Source organism: Phocoena phocoena, chromosome 6 (assembly GCF_963924675.1).
Source record: "Phocoena phocoena chromosome 6, mPhoPho1.1, whole genome shotgun sequence".
NCBI lineage: Eukaryota > Metazoa > Chordata > Mammalia > Artiodactyla > Phocoenidae > Phocoena > Phocoena phocoena.
Window position 1 is genome coordinate 52,948,627 of NC_089224.1, and position 20,850 is coordinate 52,969,476.

At 36.3% G+C, this 20,850-nt stretch overlaps 1 protein-coding gene across 7 annotated transcripts in view; it reads left to right on the forward strand.

Annotated features, from left to right (window-relative positions):
* The window catches only part of MPDZ (multiple PDZ domain crumbs cell polarity complex component), a 131,645-nt gene that overhangs the window by 53,278 nt on the left and 57,517 nt on the right, over nt 1-20,850 (forward strand). For all 7 annotated transcript variants that reach the window (XM_065878953.1, XM_065878955.1, XM_065878958.1 and 4 more), the window contains exons 16-20: nt 1,021-1,230; nt 3,363-3,479; nt 6,342-6,509; nt 12,908-13,192; nt 13,442-13,565. In XM_065878953.1, coding sequence (XP_065735025.1) covers nt 1,021-1,230; nt 3,363-3,479; nt 6,342-6,509; nt 12,908-13,192; nt 13,442-13,565 — 904 coding nt within the window. The remainder of the gene's footprint in view (nt 1-1,020; nt 1,231-3,362; nt 3,480-6,341; nt 6,510-12,907; nt 13,193-13,441; nt 13,566-20,850) is intronic.

The window sequence follows — 20,850 nt, forward strand, 5'->3', positions numbered from 1 at the left end:
TGTATTCTTGTTTCTAGTAAGTCTTTCAGCATAATAATTTATATGACTAAATGATTATCGTAAAGCATTTCTTTTGACATTGAATTCTTTGAGCTCTTTTATATTTCAGCTCTTGGAAGTTTGAAGAATATGCAGAATACTTTTTAGGAATGTTATAGAAATATAGTCTTTCTGTTCCTTTGGGGAATATGCCTAAATTATTTTTATTTCCTTGCTCTTAACTGATGGTTCATATTTGAGTGGTAAGACAGAAACTATTAAATACTTACTTTTGTTAGAAGTGAATGATAGGCTCATAATTGGATATATTATAAATTCTGATATTCTTATTATTTGACCAAACTTAGGAATAATCTTAAATTGCTTGGGCATAGCCTGCATCCTCATGTTGTGTTCTGTGTTGAGTAACTGAGGGTGTGCGAACGCCAGTCTGATGAAGTGCAGCTGCTGTTCCTCATTAATTAATACTGAGCTGGAAAGCCATCTCAGATGACTCCAGGGAGTTGTGTTCTTTCTAGGGCCTGGTTCTGGAGTCTTGTGCTAATATTTCTGTGTATCTGAAGACACTGCATCACCAAATATGATATGGCCTCCTTCTGTATTTCTTCATTTCAAAAACAGGCCCTTCCCTCAGTATACTCACATCTACCAGTGGCCCACAATACTATCATCTTATCAATAAACGCTACTGTTAATAATTCATGGATCTCAGATGATAGTTATAAAATTGAACAGTTTATCAAAAGTTAAAGTTATACTTTTACAGTTACCTGTATAATTTAAGAGGTCTACTTGGGAACCATGGAAAAGTGAGGGTGCCACTGTTTAGCGTAGACTTTTCCTAAACTCTTTCAAATGGATATATCCTTCACCCGGATAATTCACTGGGAGTGTTGTATCAAATTCTTAAAAGACACTTGGAACAGTTACCCATCTGTTACAATTCAGAGTGTACAACCTGTAACAACATTTTTAAGTGTAGAAAGGAGCTGCCTTCTCTTTCCTTTTTCGTTCTGCCAGGATCCAGTTGACCCAGCAAGCACTGTGATTGTAATTCGTTCTCTGGTGCCTGGTGGTGTCGCTGAAAAGGATGGACGACTTCTCCCTGGAGATCGACTCATGTTTGTCAATGACGTTAACTTGGAAAACAGCAGTCTCGAAGAAGCTGTCCAGGCACTGAAGGGTGCATCGTCAGGAACTGTGAGAATAGGAGTTGCCAAGCCTTTACCCGTAAGAATTCAGATTTTGCTGATTTCTTTTTATTTGCAAACAGTATTGGCGTTCAGGCTTTTATCTTCAGGTGTTCTCATGATTGAATCACGACTTTTGGTACTTTTCATCAACATGGTTATTGGCTCCATGAGTGTGAATATTTAATTTTGAGTAATATTTTTTAAGAGTAAAGGGCAGAAAACAGCCAGGAAGTTCAGAAATAAATTTAAAACTTAGCATTCTGTGGTTTACTTTTCACCTTTTTTATTCCAAAATAAGGTCATGGTCAATATAGAATCAAGTATTTTCGAAGAAATAGGCTTTAAAATAATCTATACCAGTATGGTGGCGTATTAGAGAAATTAATAGCATTAACAACTGACAGTGGAATCTTTAATTATCGTGGAAGAAAGTAGAATCTCTGTCAGAGTGGGTTTAAGTTCCTATATTCTAGTGACTTCAATACATTTGTTGTCTAATTACTACAGAGCAAGAAATTGAAATTTCCAGTGTGGGTTCATCAGCTTATAGCTCTCCTCCTGGGAGGGAATTACCTTCATGTTATTAATTACTGCAATATAAAAGCAACTAATGAATTCATGCTACGTAATGTCAGTATGCTTAGTAGGTATAGTGATTGCAGCATAGCACTTATCACTGAATTGCAATGAAATATTAGAGGCAATCTCAGTATTTGGATTTTTTCAGTGTATAAAATATTTTAAGTGACAAGGCAAATACACCTTTTCTTAAGAAAACACAAACGCATAGATGCATTTGCATAAACATCAAATGAAGGTTTGTTGACTTTGTCAGAGAGTTTGTTCAAATTGTAAGCTTGTTAATATATTTAAAATGTTTATTAAATTTTTCATTCTCTGCTTTTTATTCTACAATAAATTTCTGTAACCTATGAAAATATATTTATGAAAACACAAAGAAAGGGAGGGAAAGAGGAAGGGAAGAAGGAAGAGCATGTTAAGCAAACCTCAATCAAACCAGGATTATAGAAATCAGAACAAGATATCAGTACAACGGGGAGTGTAAGAATGAAGATAGGCCATTATGGGACTCTACATATTCATTAAGATTGACCATACATTTGGTTCCGGTCTTTCTGTTACACAAAGAAAATGGCAAACGTGACTAAATATATGTTTTTTACTGCCCTTATCGGGAAACCATGCCACTTACTCAGAAGCAATCTTTTTTTTCCTGGGTAGATCCAAAATAAGTTTCTTTCATAAGAGTATTTAATATGCATTGCAGTATGTGATGAATATCTCTTTTACATAAAGTGAGTTTTACTGACCATTAGACTCTTATGTGTGGGAAAAGAAGATAAACATTTTTTCTCTAAAATATTTCTGCATGTATTGGTGATATAGGGTGATATAGGCAAGACAATCTAAATATTTTAGCCTGTTTTATCTGAGATTGTAATAAGAATGCTAGGTTTTCGGTCACTGTGATCATGGTTATAATTTGATATCTCAGGAGTGCAATTTAAGCATGTTGTGTACATACAGAGTTGGTGGGGTGGTTGTCTTTTAAGCCGTGCTAAATTAAGAGACTTCACTGTAAGGTTCACTAACTTTCCTTGTCAAGGAAATTACATTCTTTAAAATAATATTCTAGTAAGGGATGACAGAGAGAAATTGGTCCTTCTTTTTAATGTTTTGTTTTTCTTCAACTTCTTTTATGTCTTAACACCTAAAAGTTGCCTTCTTTCTATATTAAGAAGTCATTGTTTAACCAAATATTTGGCAGGTAAAAATGACCAGAAGATTATTATAATATAAAAAATTATTGATTTTGAATATCTTTTATAAGAAGGATGAAGAAATTGGTAGAAAGGGATTCTCATCTAACAGATGATGTTGGTATTGGAATAAAGGTCCTCATTGTATCTTAAAATATAAAACTGTTAAATATGAATATCATATTCTGTGCTCATCATTTATGTTAAAGTTGTATGTTTATTATGACTTTATTATTTGAAAACCTTATTTGAAAACTTTCCTGTTTTTTCCTCTCCTCCCCTTACTTTTTCTCCCCTCACCCTCTGTCTTCCCTTTCCCTCCCTCTTTCCTGTTCTCTCTCTTTTTCATGAACTCATCCTCAAACACTGGGCTTCATTCTCCCTGCAGCTTTCACCAGAAGAGGGTTATGTTTCTGCTAAGGAGGATTCTTTTCTCTACCCACCACATTCCTGCGAGGAGGAAGGGCTGGCTGACAAAGCCCTCTTCAGGGCTGACTTGGCTCTGGTTAGTGGCCACAGCTTATCAAGCTTTCCTTCAGAATCTTATGTGTCTTATTTTTGCTTTTCAAAATATTCTAAAGTCTTGCTATATTGTTCGTTATGTTTTGGAAAACTGGGCATTTTGCTCTAATTTCATACTTGGGCATCTCCAGGCATTCTTTAACTGTTTTCAGTATTCATTCGTATGTCAGTTGTTTGGCTTCTTTTTAATGAGGTAAGAGTTATATTATTTCATTAGATGTTAATAATGTGAAAATCACATAAATTGGTTCAGTTATTGATTAAGAGCACAAAAGCTTCCAAAAGAGGCAGAACTCATGTTTCCTATGAATACATGTATGTTAACATTACTGATTTACCAGAAACTTTTAAATTAAAATTTTATTTTTACTTGAGCTATATAAAATCATTCATTGTAATAAACATATTTAGGGACCACTGGGGGCCACTTTGTTAGGTAAATACGTGATTCTTCATCCTGAGAACCTTATTGTCTGGTAGAAGAGCTAACGCTGTGTTAACAGTTAATAGTTAAAATATAAAACTAAATACCAGATATAAATATACACGTGACATTTATACAATATAAGTGTAACAAATTACACATCCTATTTCTAGTACTTCCACCATTGAAGCCAGGTTCCTGACCTAAATTTTTCTGGGGAGAAACATTGCTCAGTGTAACTAAAAAGGAACATATATATATATAGATAGATAGATAGATAGATAGATACAGATATAGATATATAGATATATAGATTATTTTTTTTTTTTTTTTGCGGTACGCGGGCCTCTCACTGTTGTGGCCTCTCCTGTTGTGGAGCACAGGCTGCGGACGCGCAGGCTCAGCAGCCATGGCTCACGGGCCCAGCCGCTCCGCGGCATGTGGGATCTTCCCGGACCGGGGCACGAACCTGCGTCCCCTGCATCGGCAGGCGGATTCTGAACCACTGTGCCACCAGGGAAGCCCAGGAATATTTTTAATACATGTTTTAGTGGTGTTGGACTAGTGAGAGGTTTAGAACCTGTGAAATTCTCCATTAGGTATTTATAACCAATTGTGCACATCGTGCTTTAAACTGGAGTATGAATTATTTCTTTGATTCCAATAATCCTAGTGTTGAAGGAGATAGTTCTTCAGTATTGAAATACTAATAATACTTCTATTAGTATTTTTCAACTGTCAGCTCCTGAATTAGCCATTTGGAAAGTTTTGCTGTATATTGTAATTAGTGCAGTAATTTCACATTATAATACTTAGCATACCAGGTAACATTTGGCTGTATTCCCCATGGGCATTATTACCACTTCAAAACTGGATAGCTTAGAATGCTATGAACTACATAAAGTACTATGGTATAAATGTATTAAATAGTACCCAGCTATAGTAAAATTATTTTTGAAATGTTATAGGACACAAATATATCACTGTCTCTAGAAGTACCCCAAGAAACAATTTTCTCTGTAGATTTTACATGGCATATTTGAATGTTCTTAAATAAATGCCAGTCAAAAAGAAAAATGAGACCCACTTTTAAGTCAGTTTAACATCTTATAATGGTAGTAGCTATGTAATCTTGTATTGGTCACTCAGTCTCTCTGGGCCCTAGTGTTTTAATCTCTAAAATAATTAAGTGAATTGATTATTTGGATCTCTCTTAAGATTCTAGGGCATCAACGATAAGCATACAAATTGTTCTTAGGTACTCTTAAATATTTATTATAATCCGTGACACTCGGCTTAGTTACTACTATCTAGATAGCAAAAGTTAAAGATTTACTATTTAGATTGTTGTACATAATGTGCATCTATCTGTAAAGGGTAAACCTCCACATAGTCAGTAGTAACTTTGAACATGTATTTAAAATACATTTTTAGGGAGAGGGTCACTTTAAAATGCCCAACCTGTATTCTTAATCAGGTTTTTGCAAGAACGTGACCTGGTATAATGTTATGATACTTTTCTTGGCTAAACATGTAAGTCGAAATCACAAAGAAATAGAACATATGGGTTTTGGCCATTAAGACAAATACTGGTAATATTAGAGAAAGGTAGTATTTACATCATTTCTGTCTGTTCTAAGGTGTAACTGTGAGTGAATTGTAAGAAGAGCTACAAGCTCATCATGACTTAATTGTTTCACTTGGTTCTGCGACAGAAAATAGTAATAAGATTTTTTTATAAAATGTTGTGAAATTGTCTAGCTCACTCTTTCTGAGTTTTCCATCAGTAGACGTTTATAACTTACAGCTTCACTATAACCAGATCATAATAAGGTCCCGTGTTTGTTAATATAATTTCAGCATGAAATCACAGATATTATTTTTGATTTCCAGTGATCACCATAAAATTCTGGACCTGTAACTTGAATGGTTTTAAAATCTAGTTAAAGGATAATTTAAACAAAATATATTGTTTTTTGAGCTTTACAAGTAGATAATTGCTTAGCTGCCTTGTTGAATAATAATTTATTTTAGTTGAATAGGAAAAGTGATGATCTCATTCATTTTAATATAAAATTCTAGGAGTTTGGGCAGCTACTTTTTAAAAAAAATGTGAACTGGAAAAAAGTATGTTTTTAATTTATGGAAATATTTATACTTAGAATTGCTCCAAGCCCTTTGTAAATTGTTACTTTTTGCCCTTTTATTGATGGAATAAAGTAACCTTCTGTGCTAGCACCAGTTTGTCCTTGTTCTGTTGCATTAGTTAGTTTCTGATATGTTGAAGAGGGTGAAGAGGTCATGTAGAAAATAGAATAGACAAAAGAATGAAAGCAGTATGCCCTTTAGTCTCAAGTGGAGACTTTGTCATATATGTATCAGAACAGAATTCCCAACTGATACTATTGTTTTTATTCCTAGGTGGACACAAATGATGCTGACTTAGCAGATGAATCTGCCTTTGAGTCTCAGTACTCTCCTGATAACGACAGTATCTACTCTGCTCAAGCCTCTATTTTATCTCTTCACGGCAGTGCTTGTAGTGATAATCTGAATTTTGGTCCCTCCCTTCCATCTTCTCCTCCCAAGGTACAAAGGAAATGCCATTTTATTTATGGGAAAACTTTGTGCGTAATTTCCCAGAGGTCATTGTTAGTGGGGTGTTTTGGGAGGGGCATGTTAGAGACATTATGTTTTTCCAGTCAGGGATTCATTATCAGATTAAAGTGCAGTTTCCTTTAGGTAGTGTTAATTGGGTATCTTGTAGACTCCAAGGGACTATTTAAATCTAGGTTCTGTGATACAGCGTGATAGACACAAAGGTTCAAAACTTTGATTAGGATTTGCATGTTAGACAGAAAAATTTTAATGAAATGTATTTCTCAAATTGTGTTCTTGGCGGTGTCTGCCTTGGAAAAATTACAAGAGTTACTTTATTTTCTTAATGGTTTTAAAGCTGACTTTCATGGAAAGTTGGACAGTAAAATATTCCTTTCATTAATTTAATGTTTATTAGCTAAGTTAAAGTTAATGCTGTCTTACATTTTTATATAAAATGATGCCAAAGAATACTTTATATAAAAACCCCAGTGAATGGCAAAATTATGTTTAAGTCACTGGATGCGAATGGAGAATTTAGCTACTATTTGACACGTCTGTGCCATCTAAATTTTAGAAATAGATTATTGGTGTAAGTGCCCCACCCAATGCTATTTATTTTCTTGATGACACACTCTATAATGTTTACTAAGTAATATTTTAAAACTTATCCAGTCTTTTGGGTGCAGAATGATATCTTACTGTTTGAATTTGGAGTTCCTGATTACTGGTGAGGTTGAACAGGTTTTCCTATATTGGCCATCTGGTTTTCACTTCCACCAATGGCCTCTTCATATCTTTTGGCCATTTTTGTGTGGAGTTGCTTGTCTTTCTGTTGATTAGTTGGAGTTGTTTATATTTTCTCAGAATTGATATAAAGAGCAATTCGGTGTATATTTATGAGTATATGTGTGAGTGTGTATACTTTAAAAATCTGAAAATGTGTGGGAATGATTTCTTTCAACTTCAGGAAAGAAGTTATTCTTGGAGAAAAAATAAAGCATGGGAATTAGCTCTATCTGTAACACATTATATCCTTTAAGAAGAAAGAGAGATTGAAGAAAATATGCCAAAATATTAATGTCTGTTAAATCTGGGCAAAGGGTTCATATATGCTTATATTTAACTGTGTTGGAAATATACTGTAAATAAATATAAAAATTAAGATAAAAGAAGATAAAAGACTGAATAATAATTCTTTCTTAAATATATGAAATATATGTTTTTCACGTAAATTCAGTGGGAAGGGAATCTGTATTTATGTATAAGTTGGAAAGTGGAATTTCCATAGGCCTTGGGCAGTTTTCCTTCTTTCCTGATTAACAGGTAACTTTTTGGCCAGAACATTTTCAAAGCATTTTCTTTCATGTTCAAGGTGCACCTGTTACCCTTGTAAATGATGCTGGGTAATCTCCTTGAATTGCTTTGCAAGGTATAATCTTGAATAGAGCAGCTGTTCCTCTCTCACCACACCTGAGACTGTCTATCTGACTGAGTACTTGTCTGGAACATACTCCATCTTTACTGGCCTCAGGGCTGGAAGCTGAGTTCATCTCCTCATGGAATCTCCTAATCTGCAGCATAGCACACTCCTTCTTGCCAGTGGGACGGATTGCATTGTTTACCTTAGTAATTGTTACTTAAAGGGATTACACAATCTGGATACTGAGAAGCATATATTTTACAGGGCAAATGCTGGCTGTATGCAGCACAACATATTGGCTTACTGAAGTCTGTTTGCCGTTTTTTTTTCTTTTCATTAAACAGTTTACTCTTTTGTTGAAGCAAATTTTGGCAAGCTGGCCCATTAACTGAAATATTTAAACTACAAAACAACAAAGAAGATATTAATGAGGGTGTTTTAAAACACATTGTGAAACTCCTGTGTGCTTTCAGTTTTCTTAGAAAGTATGGCTGTTTGTGTATCATGGTAAAGCTCTGCAACTTTTTTTTTTGGCTTGTTTGTTTTTGTATTGTGGCATTTTTTTAGTACCTAGATATTTTACTGGAAAAATGAAAAAATTAGATGATTCATTCATCTTCCTATTACTTTGCACTAAATTTATTTTTAAAAGAATGGCAGTTTGTTACAGAATATAGAGTAGACCATTTTTCTTAAAGAAAAGTGAGCTTACTTTGGAATTCTTTAATTGATAAAATCATACCATGTATGAAACTTAAGAAAAACAAAGAAGCTTCCACACAGATTTGAAAGAAGGATATAATAGAGTGTGAGGATCTCAGTGATTCCTCAGGCTTTTGACTTTGCTAATTATGTAATAATCTCGTAGCCTTAAATGGTGGCTGGAAATGCACAAATAATTTTGCCTCTCTCCTTTACCTTGATGAGAAGTCTTTGGACCATTGCTAGGTATGCTACTGGAAGCTCCAAGAGCTGATCATCCAGAGCAGGGACTCATCATGGAGGGAGGTCTTCCCCCTAAGGGTACAGCCTGGGCCAGGGCAGCTGCTTAAACGGCATAGGGCTGTAGGCATATGATAGACATCCTTTGCACAAAATTCTCCCATTTGGGGGATCATTCTGCTTTTTTTTTTTTTTTTTTTTTAAAGGAGTTGTATTTGCTTATTTTGCTTAATTATCATTTAAGGACTTAAGGGAAACAAACAACCATTACTCAAGAATCTGAAAAATATGGCCACTTCAATGGTATTTGGATTAATAGAATCAGGTCCCTGAAATGTGGATTTTAAAGGCAAGAAGCCAGTGGGTTTTCTCATTGTTCTAGGTTTTAACTTTTCGATTAATTTTTTTGTCCCCCTTTCTTTGTCACCTCAAGACACAATAGAATGCAGAAATAATTGTTTTAGAAACTTACTAAATGCCTGTAGACTTTCGTTTAAAAGCTCAATATAGTTTTGGGGAAGAAGATGCTTTCATTTATTTTTCCCTATTTTGGCTTAAAAGTACAGTCAAAAAAAGATTCAGTAGCTATGTAATGAATCTCCTCTTCTTATCCACAGGGCCATGCCCGACACTCCCTAGTAAACCCATGTTCTCACTCTTGCTCCAGGGATGAAATGATTACCAGTTTGGTGCATGTCTGCATTGCTGAATATTGGACCCTCTAGGAAATGCTGTTGTTTCTAGTGCAAGTTGAACTTCATGTTTGTCACGATCGAAACCCCTCTTCATACCTTGCACCCGAAACAAAACTAATGGATTCCATGATTTTTTTTAAAAATCTATATATTTAGAGGAACAAATCTCCACTTAGTGTTGTACTGTAGCATAAAATATTGCTGCCTTCACATTTAAGTTTAAAATATTGATACCATTTTTTAATTTTTACTTTTTGGAGAAAGGGTTAGTATCAAAAACTAATTACATCATTCTAGTCAAGATGATGAGAGTGATTGTGGAAGTCTTAGTGACAAAACTGCAAGCTCGCAAAGGTATGAAAGATGTTGCCTTTTCCCTCAGTAGGGTAAGAATACAGATAATAAAGGAAGGGTACCTTATCTCAGAAAGAGTGGGAGAACAATTTAAGTTGGAGCAGCTGTGCTTATGATATATTTTTAAAAGTATAGAAGGACTTCTGTGATAGAGTTATTATTGGAAAAAAGCAGGTCGTGTCCAGTGAATGCTTAAGTATTTAGCTCGTCTATGTAAACATATTCTGTGGGTAAATAATGTGCCCAAGTATAACATTTTATGCATTACACGTAAAAAAAAGAGCTACTTTCACATATAATTGGCATTTTAATTTAACCTTTCCCCCATTTTTCCTAAGAACAAGAATGTGTCAAGGGGAGGCACCTATTAATATGGAATTTTGAAAGACTTCAGTTTAGATACCAAGTTGCACTGGGAAACCGTAGTTATTTTTGGACATCTTATGAGGGAAGAACTGCTTTTCTTTTAGATCCACGCGACTTTTAAAAATAAAAGTCGGTTGTTCAGCAACTAGAAATGTTTCTGAAGTAGGCGTATGTTGTCTGCTATGTTGATTAGCTCTTTCTTTTCTATGTGCCGGTGTTAACTCCTTCATGAATAATTCATGGAGATTGCTGTTATATGATTTATAGTAAACCCTAGCTAACAAGGGCAGCTTGACCTCTTTTTGTGATGAAAAGTAGTTTTGATTGTCATCTTTATTTGAGAAGTGGTAGGGATGATTTACCGATAATTATTATTATAATTAATTTAGTAATACAGAAGCTAACCAATTCTCTAGTAAGTATGTTGTTTTGTTTTTTTTCATAAGACATAAAGTTGGTTGAATGAGCCAACAGGTTGTTATTTAGGTTCTAGGAGTGTGGAGGATGATACTTTCTATCCTTTGTTCCTGAGGATTTTAAAGATGGTATTTGCTTATATGATATTCCTACTTGCCTCAGTGCTTTATACGGGGAATATTCAATATTTCCAGAGAGACGAAAACTTGATTGAACAAGAGGAGTGTAATAAACTGTGTTGGAGCCATTGATTACCACCTTAGAAAAAAAATGAAAGAGACCCATATCTCACACCACACCCTGAAATAAATTCTAGATGGGTTAATACTGAATCTGCCAACTAACCATTTATAGAATTGGAGAAAAATACTATAAAGCATTTCATTTACTCTGTGCAGAGGAAGGAATTATTAAGCAATATATAAAACCCAGAAGCATAAAAAAATTGACAAATTTGATTACATAAAGAATTTCATAAAAAATTACATAAACAATTCTTGATCACATAAAGAATTTAACTTCAGCATGTATAGGTATATAACATATACAAACTTAAAAGACAGGTGCCAAGGATTTCCCTGGTGGCGCAGTGGTTAGGAATCCACCTGCCAGTGCAGGGGACACAAGTTCGAGCCCTGGTCTGGGAAGATCCCACATGGAGCAGAGCAACTAAGCCTGCGCGCCACAGATACTGAGCCTGCGCTCTAGAGCCCACGAGCCACAGCTACTGAGCCCACGTGCCGCAACTACTGAAGCCTGCGCACCTAGAGCCTGTGCTCCGCAACGAGAGATGCCACCGCAATGAGAAGCCTGTGCATCGCAACAAAGAGTAGCCCCTGCTCACTGCAGCTATAAAAAAGCCCACGCGCAGCAACAAAGACCCAACGCAGCCAAACATAAATAAATACATAAACTTATTTAAAAAAAAAGACAAGAGACAAGCTTGGAAAATACTTAACAGTATATATCACAATGACTTTATATTCAGAATATGTCAATGACAACATATTTACTGACAAGGAAATCTCTCATGTTAAGATATTAAAGGTACTTCAGAAAAGCAAGTAGAAATGTACTACTTAGTTTATAGTTTAGTTTAGATTTTTAAAATGAACATGTATATGTGCATGTGAATGTGTGCATCTGTGCTTGTACATATGTATTAGACAGATACATAAAAAATTTGATGAATAAACACCCAACAGATGCCAGCCCCTTATTTCTACTGAGGAAAGGACTGGATGAATGAGCCATAAGGGAAGACTTGCATACTATACCCTGTATGCATACATAATATACCTCTGTACGGCCTGAATCTTTTTTGAGGATAATGTATTCATACCCTAATTTTATACTTTAAAAATGTCAGTAAAAGGATTGAAGGAACAATTAACACACTTATTCAACAGCAGTTCATGGAGGAGCACTGCTTGTCCAAAGCACATAAGTGATGCAATATATGGGTTGTAAGTAGATACGTGTATTTATGTAGATCTGTAGAATTGTAGAGTTTCAGGGAATTTTAGAAATTATGTAACATAAAGCCAAGAGAGGTTCTGTGATATATAGATTGTTAATAAGAGAGTCTGGATTAGAACCTACATCTTATGACACCATTTCTTAGTACTTACTATTCCTTCTGCTACAACTTGCATAATATTTGAGAAAAATTTCCCTATAAAAGTATGAATTGTATGACTTCCTTTTCAACTACATAAATACCTACAAATCCCTATCCAAATAGTGTTTTTCTTGGAGGTTCTTATAAATTGAAATCAATTAGTGTCATACTGTTTATCTTCTGAATTTTATAATGAATAGAAACTTTCAGACAGATTGGATATGAAGTACTTTCTAAATGAGATTTAGAAATATGTATTTACTTTTCCTATATGTATTGGACTCTGAGTAATTTTATTAGTAGAACAGAATATTATGTCTTAATGATCTTAAGTACTAATATGACTCAGTATGAGTTGTATGATTTGCAGGAAATGTATTCAGAATCATTTATAAAAATAAACGTGTTTGGACTATCAGCTAAGCAAAGAATGTATGTTTGCTGATACTTCTTGAGTAATTAAAAATTATGTTGTGTTTGTTTTTCACTAAATAGTTGTTCATTAAGATCTTACAAAATGCATTGATGCAGTTCTGGCCATAATTTTTATTTTTTGTTCTTTAATCATCAGGATGTTACTGAAAATTCCTCAGATCCAGTACTTGACTTGCATATGTCCTTGGAGGAGCTATATGCCCAGAATCTCCTGCAAAGACGGGACGAGAGTCCGCCTTCAGTGGACTTGAGCATGGGGACTGCTTCTGGCTTTACCATAAATGATTATACACCTGCCAATGCTATTGAACAGCAATACGGATGTGACAACACAAGAGTGTGGACTGAACCTCACCGACCAAATGAAGTTATATCAAGTGCAGAACTGACTTCTCCTGTGCTGACTGATTCAGCTGGAAAGGTAACATTCTCAAGAGATGGTTTGTGTATGATAATGAGGTTGGGGACAGTGAGGGGTTAGATTATTCTGGCTCATCTGGAGCCAGCGCTTTCCTGACACTGAGATTTTCAGAAGACAACCTATGAACTTGTTTTGTTTGTAGGTTCTTGCTGAATAAAGCATAACCAGTTAGAGAACACGGGTGATGTTGAAATCATACTCCAAAGTCTAGTTTTCCTTTCCACATGACTTATTTTTATTTTCTGACAGGGCTCCAAGTTCTTAATTCAACAGGGGTCCCTGGCCTCTGCTGCTGAGTGTGTCATGCTCCAAACTACATCCAAAGAATCTTTCGAGAGGACTATTACGATAGCAAAAGGCAATTCTAGCCTGGGTAAGTTTCTTATTTTCCACATACACCTTTCCTCCCAGACCCCTGGCCAAGAGGAAATATTGAACATAATTTCAATGTTTTTTTTTTTGGTTTTGTTTTTTTTGTTGTTGTTGTTTGTTTTTTGTGGTACGCGGGCCTCTCACTGTTGCGGCCTCTCCCGCTGCGGAGCACAGGCTCCGGACGTGCAGGCCCAGCAGCCATGGCTCACAAGCCCAAGCCGCTCCGCAGCATGTGGGATCCTCCCAGACCGGGGCACGAAGCCGTGTCCCCCGCGTCGGCAGGCGGACTCCCAACCACTGTGTCACCAGGGAAGCCCTTCAATGTTTTTGAGTATAGATAAGATAATGTTGTAAAATTTCCCATAGGTTTTTTTTTTAAGCATTTAAAAATTTTTCATTTATTTATTTATTTTTGGCTGTGTTGGCTCTTCGTTGCTGTGCGTGGGATTTTTCTAGTTGCAGCGAGCGTGGGCTACTCTTCGTTGCGGTGCACGGGCTTCTCATTGTGGTGTCTCCTCTCGTTCCGGAGCATGGGCTCTAGGTGCGCGGGCTTCAGTAGTTGTGGCATGCGGGCTCAGTAGTTGTGACTCACGGACTCTAGAGCACAGGCTCATTAGTTGTGGTACACGGGCCTAGTTGCTCTGAGGCATGTGGGATCTTCCTGGCCCAGGGCTGAAACTCGTGTCCCCTGCATTGGCAGGCAGATTCCTAACCACTGCGCCACCAGGGAGATCCCTCCCTTAGTTTTTATGGTTATTCTTTTTATGTACTTATTATTTTTATCTGAAATGGTTAACAGGTTTGTTTAATTCAGACTAGCTTATAACCTCACTCTCCTAGTTATTTACAGGTATTCCTGAGCCTCATTTCCATTCAAGTAAAAGATATACAAAATGTTTATGTATGATACAGCAAATCAGAAAAGGCATTCTTAGAAAATGAAAAGTCAGAGATCTGGAATTCTAAATTCTTTGGAAAAGGAAATTATTAGTTTCTTTGAATGCTACCAGTTATGCCTAAGTCAGTTTGTATTTAATTTCTTTCATTTGCTGAAATAAAGACTAGAAAGACAGGAGGTGTGCAACCACCAAAATTTCAGTGCAGTTGTTCAGTAGTCCTTCCCAGGTGGCGGGATTGTTGTGTCCTCTTTCACCTATACAGGGTTGTGGCTGGTTAATAACCCCAAATCGCCTGAATTGGGCAGAGAAGACCCGCTGTAGAAATAAAATCCTAATTACCGTAGCTAAAATTATATCCAGGTAGATCACATTTGTTCTTCTTTTGAGTTAAGCAGTGACATGGCTCAGGTCTGTCTTTAGGGCTCGGTGCTGAGCAGTAGGGCCATAAATCAGCTTCCCTGGAGGTCTGATTACAGCTCAAGACTCTCTGGTTAGCTGTGCTTCAGAGAGCTTTTTCCTCCTAGGATGTAGCCAGCCAGCACCCTTCACACTGGTGTCTGTGGTGGGGTTTAGTTTCCTTGTTAAATTCTGGACTTGGCAGAGAAGCCCAGCAGTGCTTAGCTGGTGACTGGGATTCCGGCCTCTGCCTCCTTCTAGATTTTGTTTCATTTGCTGGCAGCTGGGCGCTACCAACAGCAGCTGCATGGAGACTTATAGCAGAGAATTTCTACTTAATTAGCTTTACTATTTCTTATAAATTACATTTAATAGAATAATACATAACTTAAGCTACAGAACTTTCTCTAATTCATTAATTATGGGATATGTACTGTAGATACCTAAACATGTCAAAAATATCTCATCTGCTAATGCAGTGTTTCTGTAATAGTACTGCTTACAATACTAGTTTTGTAGGCTGTTAATAGGAGTTATTAAATGGGTTCCAAGTTTCAAAGTTTGGAATGTGATAAACTTAAGGAGACAGGTGTTTCTGTTTTCATCACTCAGTAGCTTTGATAGTCAAATGTGCACTGTGGATCTCTAAGAAAAGGTTACAGGATGCAGCATTTCTCACATGTCATTGGCCATTTTTTTTTATTAACTCATAAGACAGAAATTTTGCAGAGCCCATATGAGAGATCCTATTCTAGTATATTTATTTACTCAACTCTCAAACATTAATTATTTTCTGTATTCTGGCTACTGTGCATAGACACCATTATATAATCATTTTCCTCAAGGAATATGAGGTTAGGAGAGTAGACAAACTGACTTCTAAAATCCTCAGTGCATTAAAATATCATACCTGCTGTGAGAGACCCTCATGCAGAGAACATTGAAGCCTTAAATGAAGGAAGAGTTGATCCCTGCTCTGAGTGCGGAGGAGTTTCTAGAAAGGTTTCAGAGAAGTGTAGATGTTTGATTTAGTCCTTGAAAAAGGAGATTTCTACCACCTCGTTGAGGCATTGGGAAAGTCGGAAGAGCCAAGGCAGAGAACTGTGAAACATCACTGAAGTTTGTTTTGTGTGGGTGAAGTGTGGCATAATGGCGGGCAAAGGAAGAGTTGAAGCTGAGGGAATGGTAGGTGGGAGACAGCTGCCGGGCGAGTTCTTCGTATGCAGGACACAGGACCTCCCTCAGGACACCCCCTGCCTTAAGCGCCAGTGGCCAGTGGGAGCTGAGGGCAGAGGGGTGACGTGACCAGATGTGTGTTTTACGATCATTCTGGCACAGGTGGATGAATTAGATCGGAAGCAGCTGGGAGGCTGCTGTAAGAGCTGGGGTTGGAGGACATCTGATTTAACAGTCTGACCCTGTGGATTGCTCACCAGTTGTTAGTTTGCTGAGAGAATGTTGGATTTTGTGAAATCTTTTCTTTCATCTATTGAGACAGTCATGGATTTTTTTGTTTTTTCTGTTATGACGTCGGGATATATCCTTTCTTTAGTGTAGTACAAGATACATAACATGCGGTTGATCACTTTAACCATTTTTAAGTGTATATTTCTGTGGCATTAAGTACATCACATTGTTGTGCAACCATCACCACCATCCATCTCCAGAATTTCATCTTCCCTGAGTGAAACAGTACCCATTAATCACTAACTCCCCGTTCCCTCCTCTGCCCTGTCTCCTGGCATCCTCCCCATTCTCCTCTCGGTCTGTAAATTTTGACTACTCTGGGTACCTTATGTAAATGGAATCGTATGGTATTTGTCCCTTTGTGACTGGCCTATTTCGTAATGTGTTCAAGGTTCATCCATGCTGTAACATGTCAGAATTTCCTTCCTTATTAATAAAAGGCTGAATAATATTCCTGTGTGTGTGTGTGTGTGTGTGTGTTTACGCCAAATTTCATTTATCCACTCATCTGTCGTTGGAAACTTCAGTTGCGCCTACTTTAGCCGTTGAGTTTTGATTTTAAAAACTATACCAAAATGATTAGGATTTTGGGGAAAAAAAAAAAAGAGTAGAAGGTGAAGTGTCCTTGCTTTCATATCCAGAAGTCCATTTATACCTCAATAGTTTGATTTTAACATTAAAATATAAAAGAACTCTTGAATTTGCTTTGTGAGACTAAACCACTTACTTGTGTGAAATTATAACACCATTAGTTTACCAACGAAACTAATATAAAAGTGTTAACATATATATGTAATATATATCTTTTAGTTTTACTTTTCTGCTTAGTTTCCATTATTTGAATAATGTACATACCCAAAATGCTTATAGGGCTTTGTCCTTAGCTGTTTGATTTCCTGGGACCCAGTGGAGTTCCTCTGGCATCTTGGAGTGCAAATTCTGTATGCCAAAGCGAGAATATTTCTCTCTTATCTCATTTGACAGGAGATTTCAATATTCTACAATGCCCAGAGTAACTAGATGTAAAGGATAATGAAAAAGGCCTATTTTAAAAATCTCAGTAGAACATTAAAACAATTTAATTAAAGCATTCATTTAAGCTGTTAATGTAGAAAGGTGTTGCCTTTACAACTTGAAGTAACAAAAAGTGTGGTGGCATTTTAGAATATCTAATTGAGACTGGCTTTGTGCTGGTAGGAGTGTGTCATGAAAGGGTCTATCACTGAACACATTTTCATAGAATAGGTCTCTTCTTCATGTGAAGTTGTTTGCAGTTTTCACTTTCTGGGTAATTTGTTTCTTTCCTAGTTATAATCAGAAGAAATTATTAATAAATGATAGGCTTCTCTAAAAGCTGTCATCATCCATTTGCTGTGATTTTAAGAATAACCTGGGTTTTTTAAACTTTGTTAAATTTAGTGGGGGGGATGTTATGTGCAGATATACATACACAGTTATGTACATATGCATGTAGTGACCTTTGAAAAATGTAATCGTGATTATTTTTGATACGTCTGTGGTACATTGGCTAATTATATTGTACTAGGTCTTGAAGGTGAAAAAGTAAGAAGGAAAGGAAGGTGTTACCTTTTCTTCGCTGATGAGGTACAGAAACATAGACTCAGGAATTTCTGTGGAACCAGGACTCAAACCTGAGTCTGTCTCTGGTTTTCACAAACCATACAAGGCACGTGAGTCCTTGAGTAACTCAGAGCTGCAGTGGCATTGCTGTAATAACAAGCTTCATTTTGAAGCTGAATTACGATTTGCATCAAGACATTAGAAAGCAGTGTAGCTTGGATTGGAGATGTCTTTTAAATATATTCCGTGAGTTTTCTTTTGTACTTTACTGAGCACTTTGAAAGGAACACTACATGTGCTTTTCTCAAAAAATTCTTTAAACAACCCTGAAAGTGGACATTATTCCCATATTACAGATGAGTAAAATGCAGGTCATTTTGAGGTTAAGTGAGTTGCCCAAAGCCACACTGATTAGAAGTGCTGGAACTCAAATTTGGAACCAGTTTTTTGGTTCTACAGTACATGGTTTGGGCTATGCTACTATACCTCTTTTAGGAAAAAATTGAGAGATCTTATGAGTTACAACCAAAATCTAGTCAGTGGATATTACCTCGAAGTTATTGAAGCCCGAAAATGATCATTTGGTGAAAGGAAAGTACAAGCTGAGCTAACTGATGTCAACCTCTTTGTTCATGTGGTTGACATGACCTGACAGCCTTAATAACTGGTAGAGTCATGAGTTGAATATGCTGTTAAGAATTAATTTAGAGGTCATGTTGACCATAGCTCGTGAAGACTTGTTGCATGTCTGTGGCTTGCTTTATTGCAGAATGCATGGTGCCAATGAGAGCAAGATGATGGGTTAGATTCCCAGGATGGGCCACTGAGTTAAGTTGTGTTTTGTAGTCATACATTTTGATTTTGCTATAGTATAGTTGTCTGGTGGGTCTTGGTGGGAAAGATGGCAGCATCAGAGCAAACCAGCATACCTGTGGAAACGTTTCAGAGCCAGCCTCTTTGCTTGTATGAAACCTACCTTGGATGAAGCAGCGTCTAGACTTGTTTTTTGGTTTATGTAAGCTCCTTAATTACAGTGCACTTAAAAATAGTTTGTATGAATCTCAACAGAATCTTTTAACTACATTTGATTAATGGTTCATTCCTATCAGAAAATGGTAACTAGGAGCCTGGATGGCCCAAATCCAGGCATGAAATGTGAGGTTGGAAACACATTGTAGTCAGGATCATTCTTTAAAAAATATTTGAAATATCATGTCTAATTTGGTATAGTTAAAGTTAGTATTCAGAGAGAATTTCTTTCTTTTAAGAATATTATAAAAAACTAAAAACGGATTATTGACTTCTCAAAGTTTTAATAAGAGAGTTATAGCTCTCCTTATATTGTTTAATTATATAATCTTGTTTTGGAAGGAACTTTTAGTACTTGGTTTTAAGTGAATTTATATTATTTTATGTAAAGTTTTCAATTTCAATAGGTCTTATATTTTTGAAGGAATAGAGTGAGGGTAGGGGGAGAACGGAGCATTAATTCAGATGGGTTTGTTGAGAATATTTTTCTGAGGAATTGATATTGAAGAATGAGAAGTTGTTAGCTGTGCAAGAGCTGAAGAAAGGGGGTGTCAGGCAAAGACTCTGAAAAGGGAAACTAGGTATATTTCTGAAAGAAGGCCATGTTGCTGGAACACGGTGGGGCCGTGGGGCAAGGAGGGCATAGCCCAAAGAAGGGTGCATGTCGGGAGGGCCAGGCCAGGAATTCCATATAGACAGGGCCATGTAGGTATGTTGTATATTTGAACAATAGGAAACTGTTAAAGGATTGTTAGCAAAGGGAGTGATGTGATGTGGTTTGTCTTTTTTGAATGGTTGCTCTGTCTGCTATGAGAAGAATGCGTTGGCAGGGACAACTTTGGAAGCCAGGAGCCCAGTTATGAGGCTGGTTCAAAAAATGAGGCAGGAGAAGTGCTGGCTTGGTCTAGGTTTAGTATGGATGTGAAGAAAGGTGAATGAATTCAAGATAAGTTTTGGGGATAGAAATGGTGGAACTTGGTGATGGATTAAATATAGGTAGTGAGAGAGAGGTAGGAATCCAGAACAACTCCAACATTTATGCTTTGAGTAATGGAGAGTAGTATGGTGGTACCATTACCAAAAAGGGGAGGACAAATGGAGAAATAAGGGGAGATAGAGACTAGGGTGTTCAATTTTATACTTACTAGGGTTGTATTTCCTATGAATCATTCAGGGACCATGTCAAGAGGGCAATCAAATATCCATATCTGGAGCTCATTGAAGTTCACATTTGGAAATAAAGTGGTAATAGATTAACGTTTACATCAGTTTAATTCAGCTGACTACTGTATGTTCAGGCACTGTGATAGGCACTGCGGATAAGACTTGAATACAAGCTTCTTGATGTTAGGAATTCTGTTATGCTTTTTTATATCAAGCTACCAGTATAGTACTTAGCACATAGTAAACATATAGTAAATATATACCAAATGAACAAATGATCTAGAAATAAGGTAATATCAGAGAGTTTCTTAGAGAACTAATTTTCCATTTATAGTCCTGCTCTTTATTCTTTCATATATGTAAGAGATGAACTATTATTATAAAATTGATTTGATACTGTTAAAATGTTCTCCCTGAGAGAGCTTTCTATGTAAGTGGCGACATATCACGTAGCCTAAGCTACATTCACTCCACAGTGTAGACCCTGTTTCATCTCTAATGTATTTAACATGCAGTGTCTTTAGGTATAATTTCACAAACATTTCTAAATTTACTTAAAAAATATTTTTGTTAGAAACTGATGCTTTCCTTTTGATTGTTTTTTTTACTGCTGAAAAAGTTACTCCTATTCTTTTATCTGTGAATCCATAGGTATTACTAAATTCAATTAAAATGAATTTGTAAGTCATGCTTTTTTTTTTTTTTTTTTTTCTTTTTGCGGTACACGGGCCTCTCACTGTTGTGGCCTCT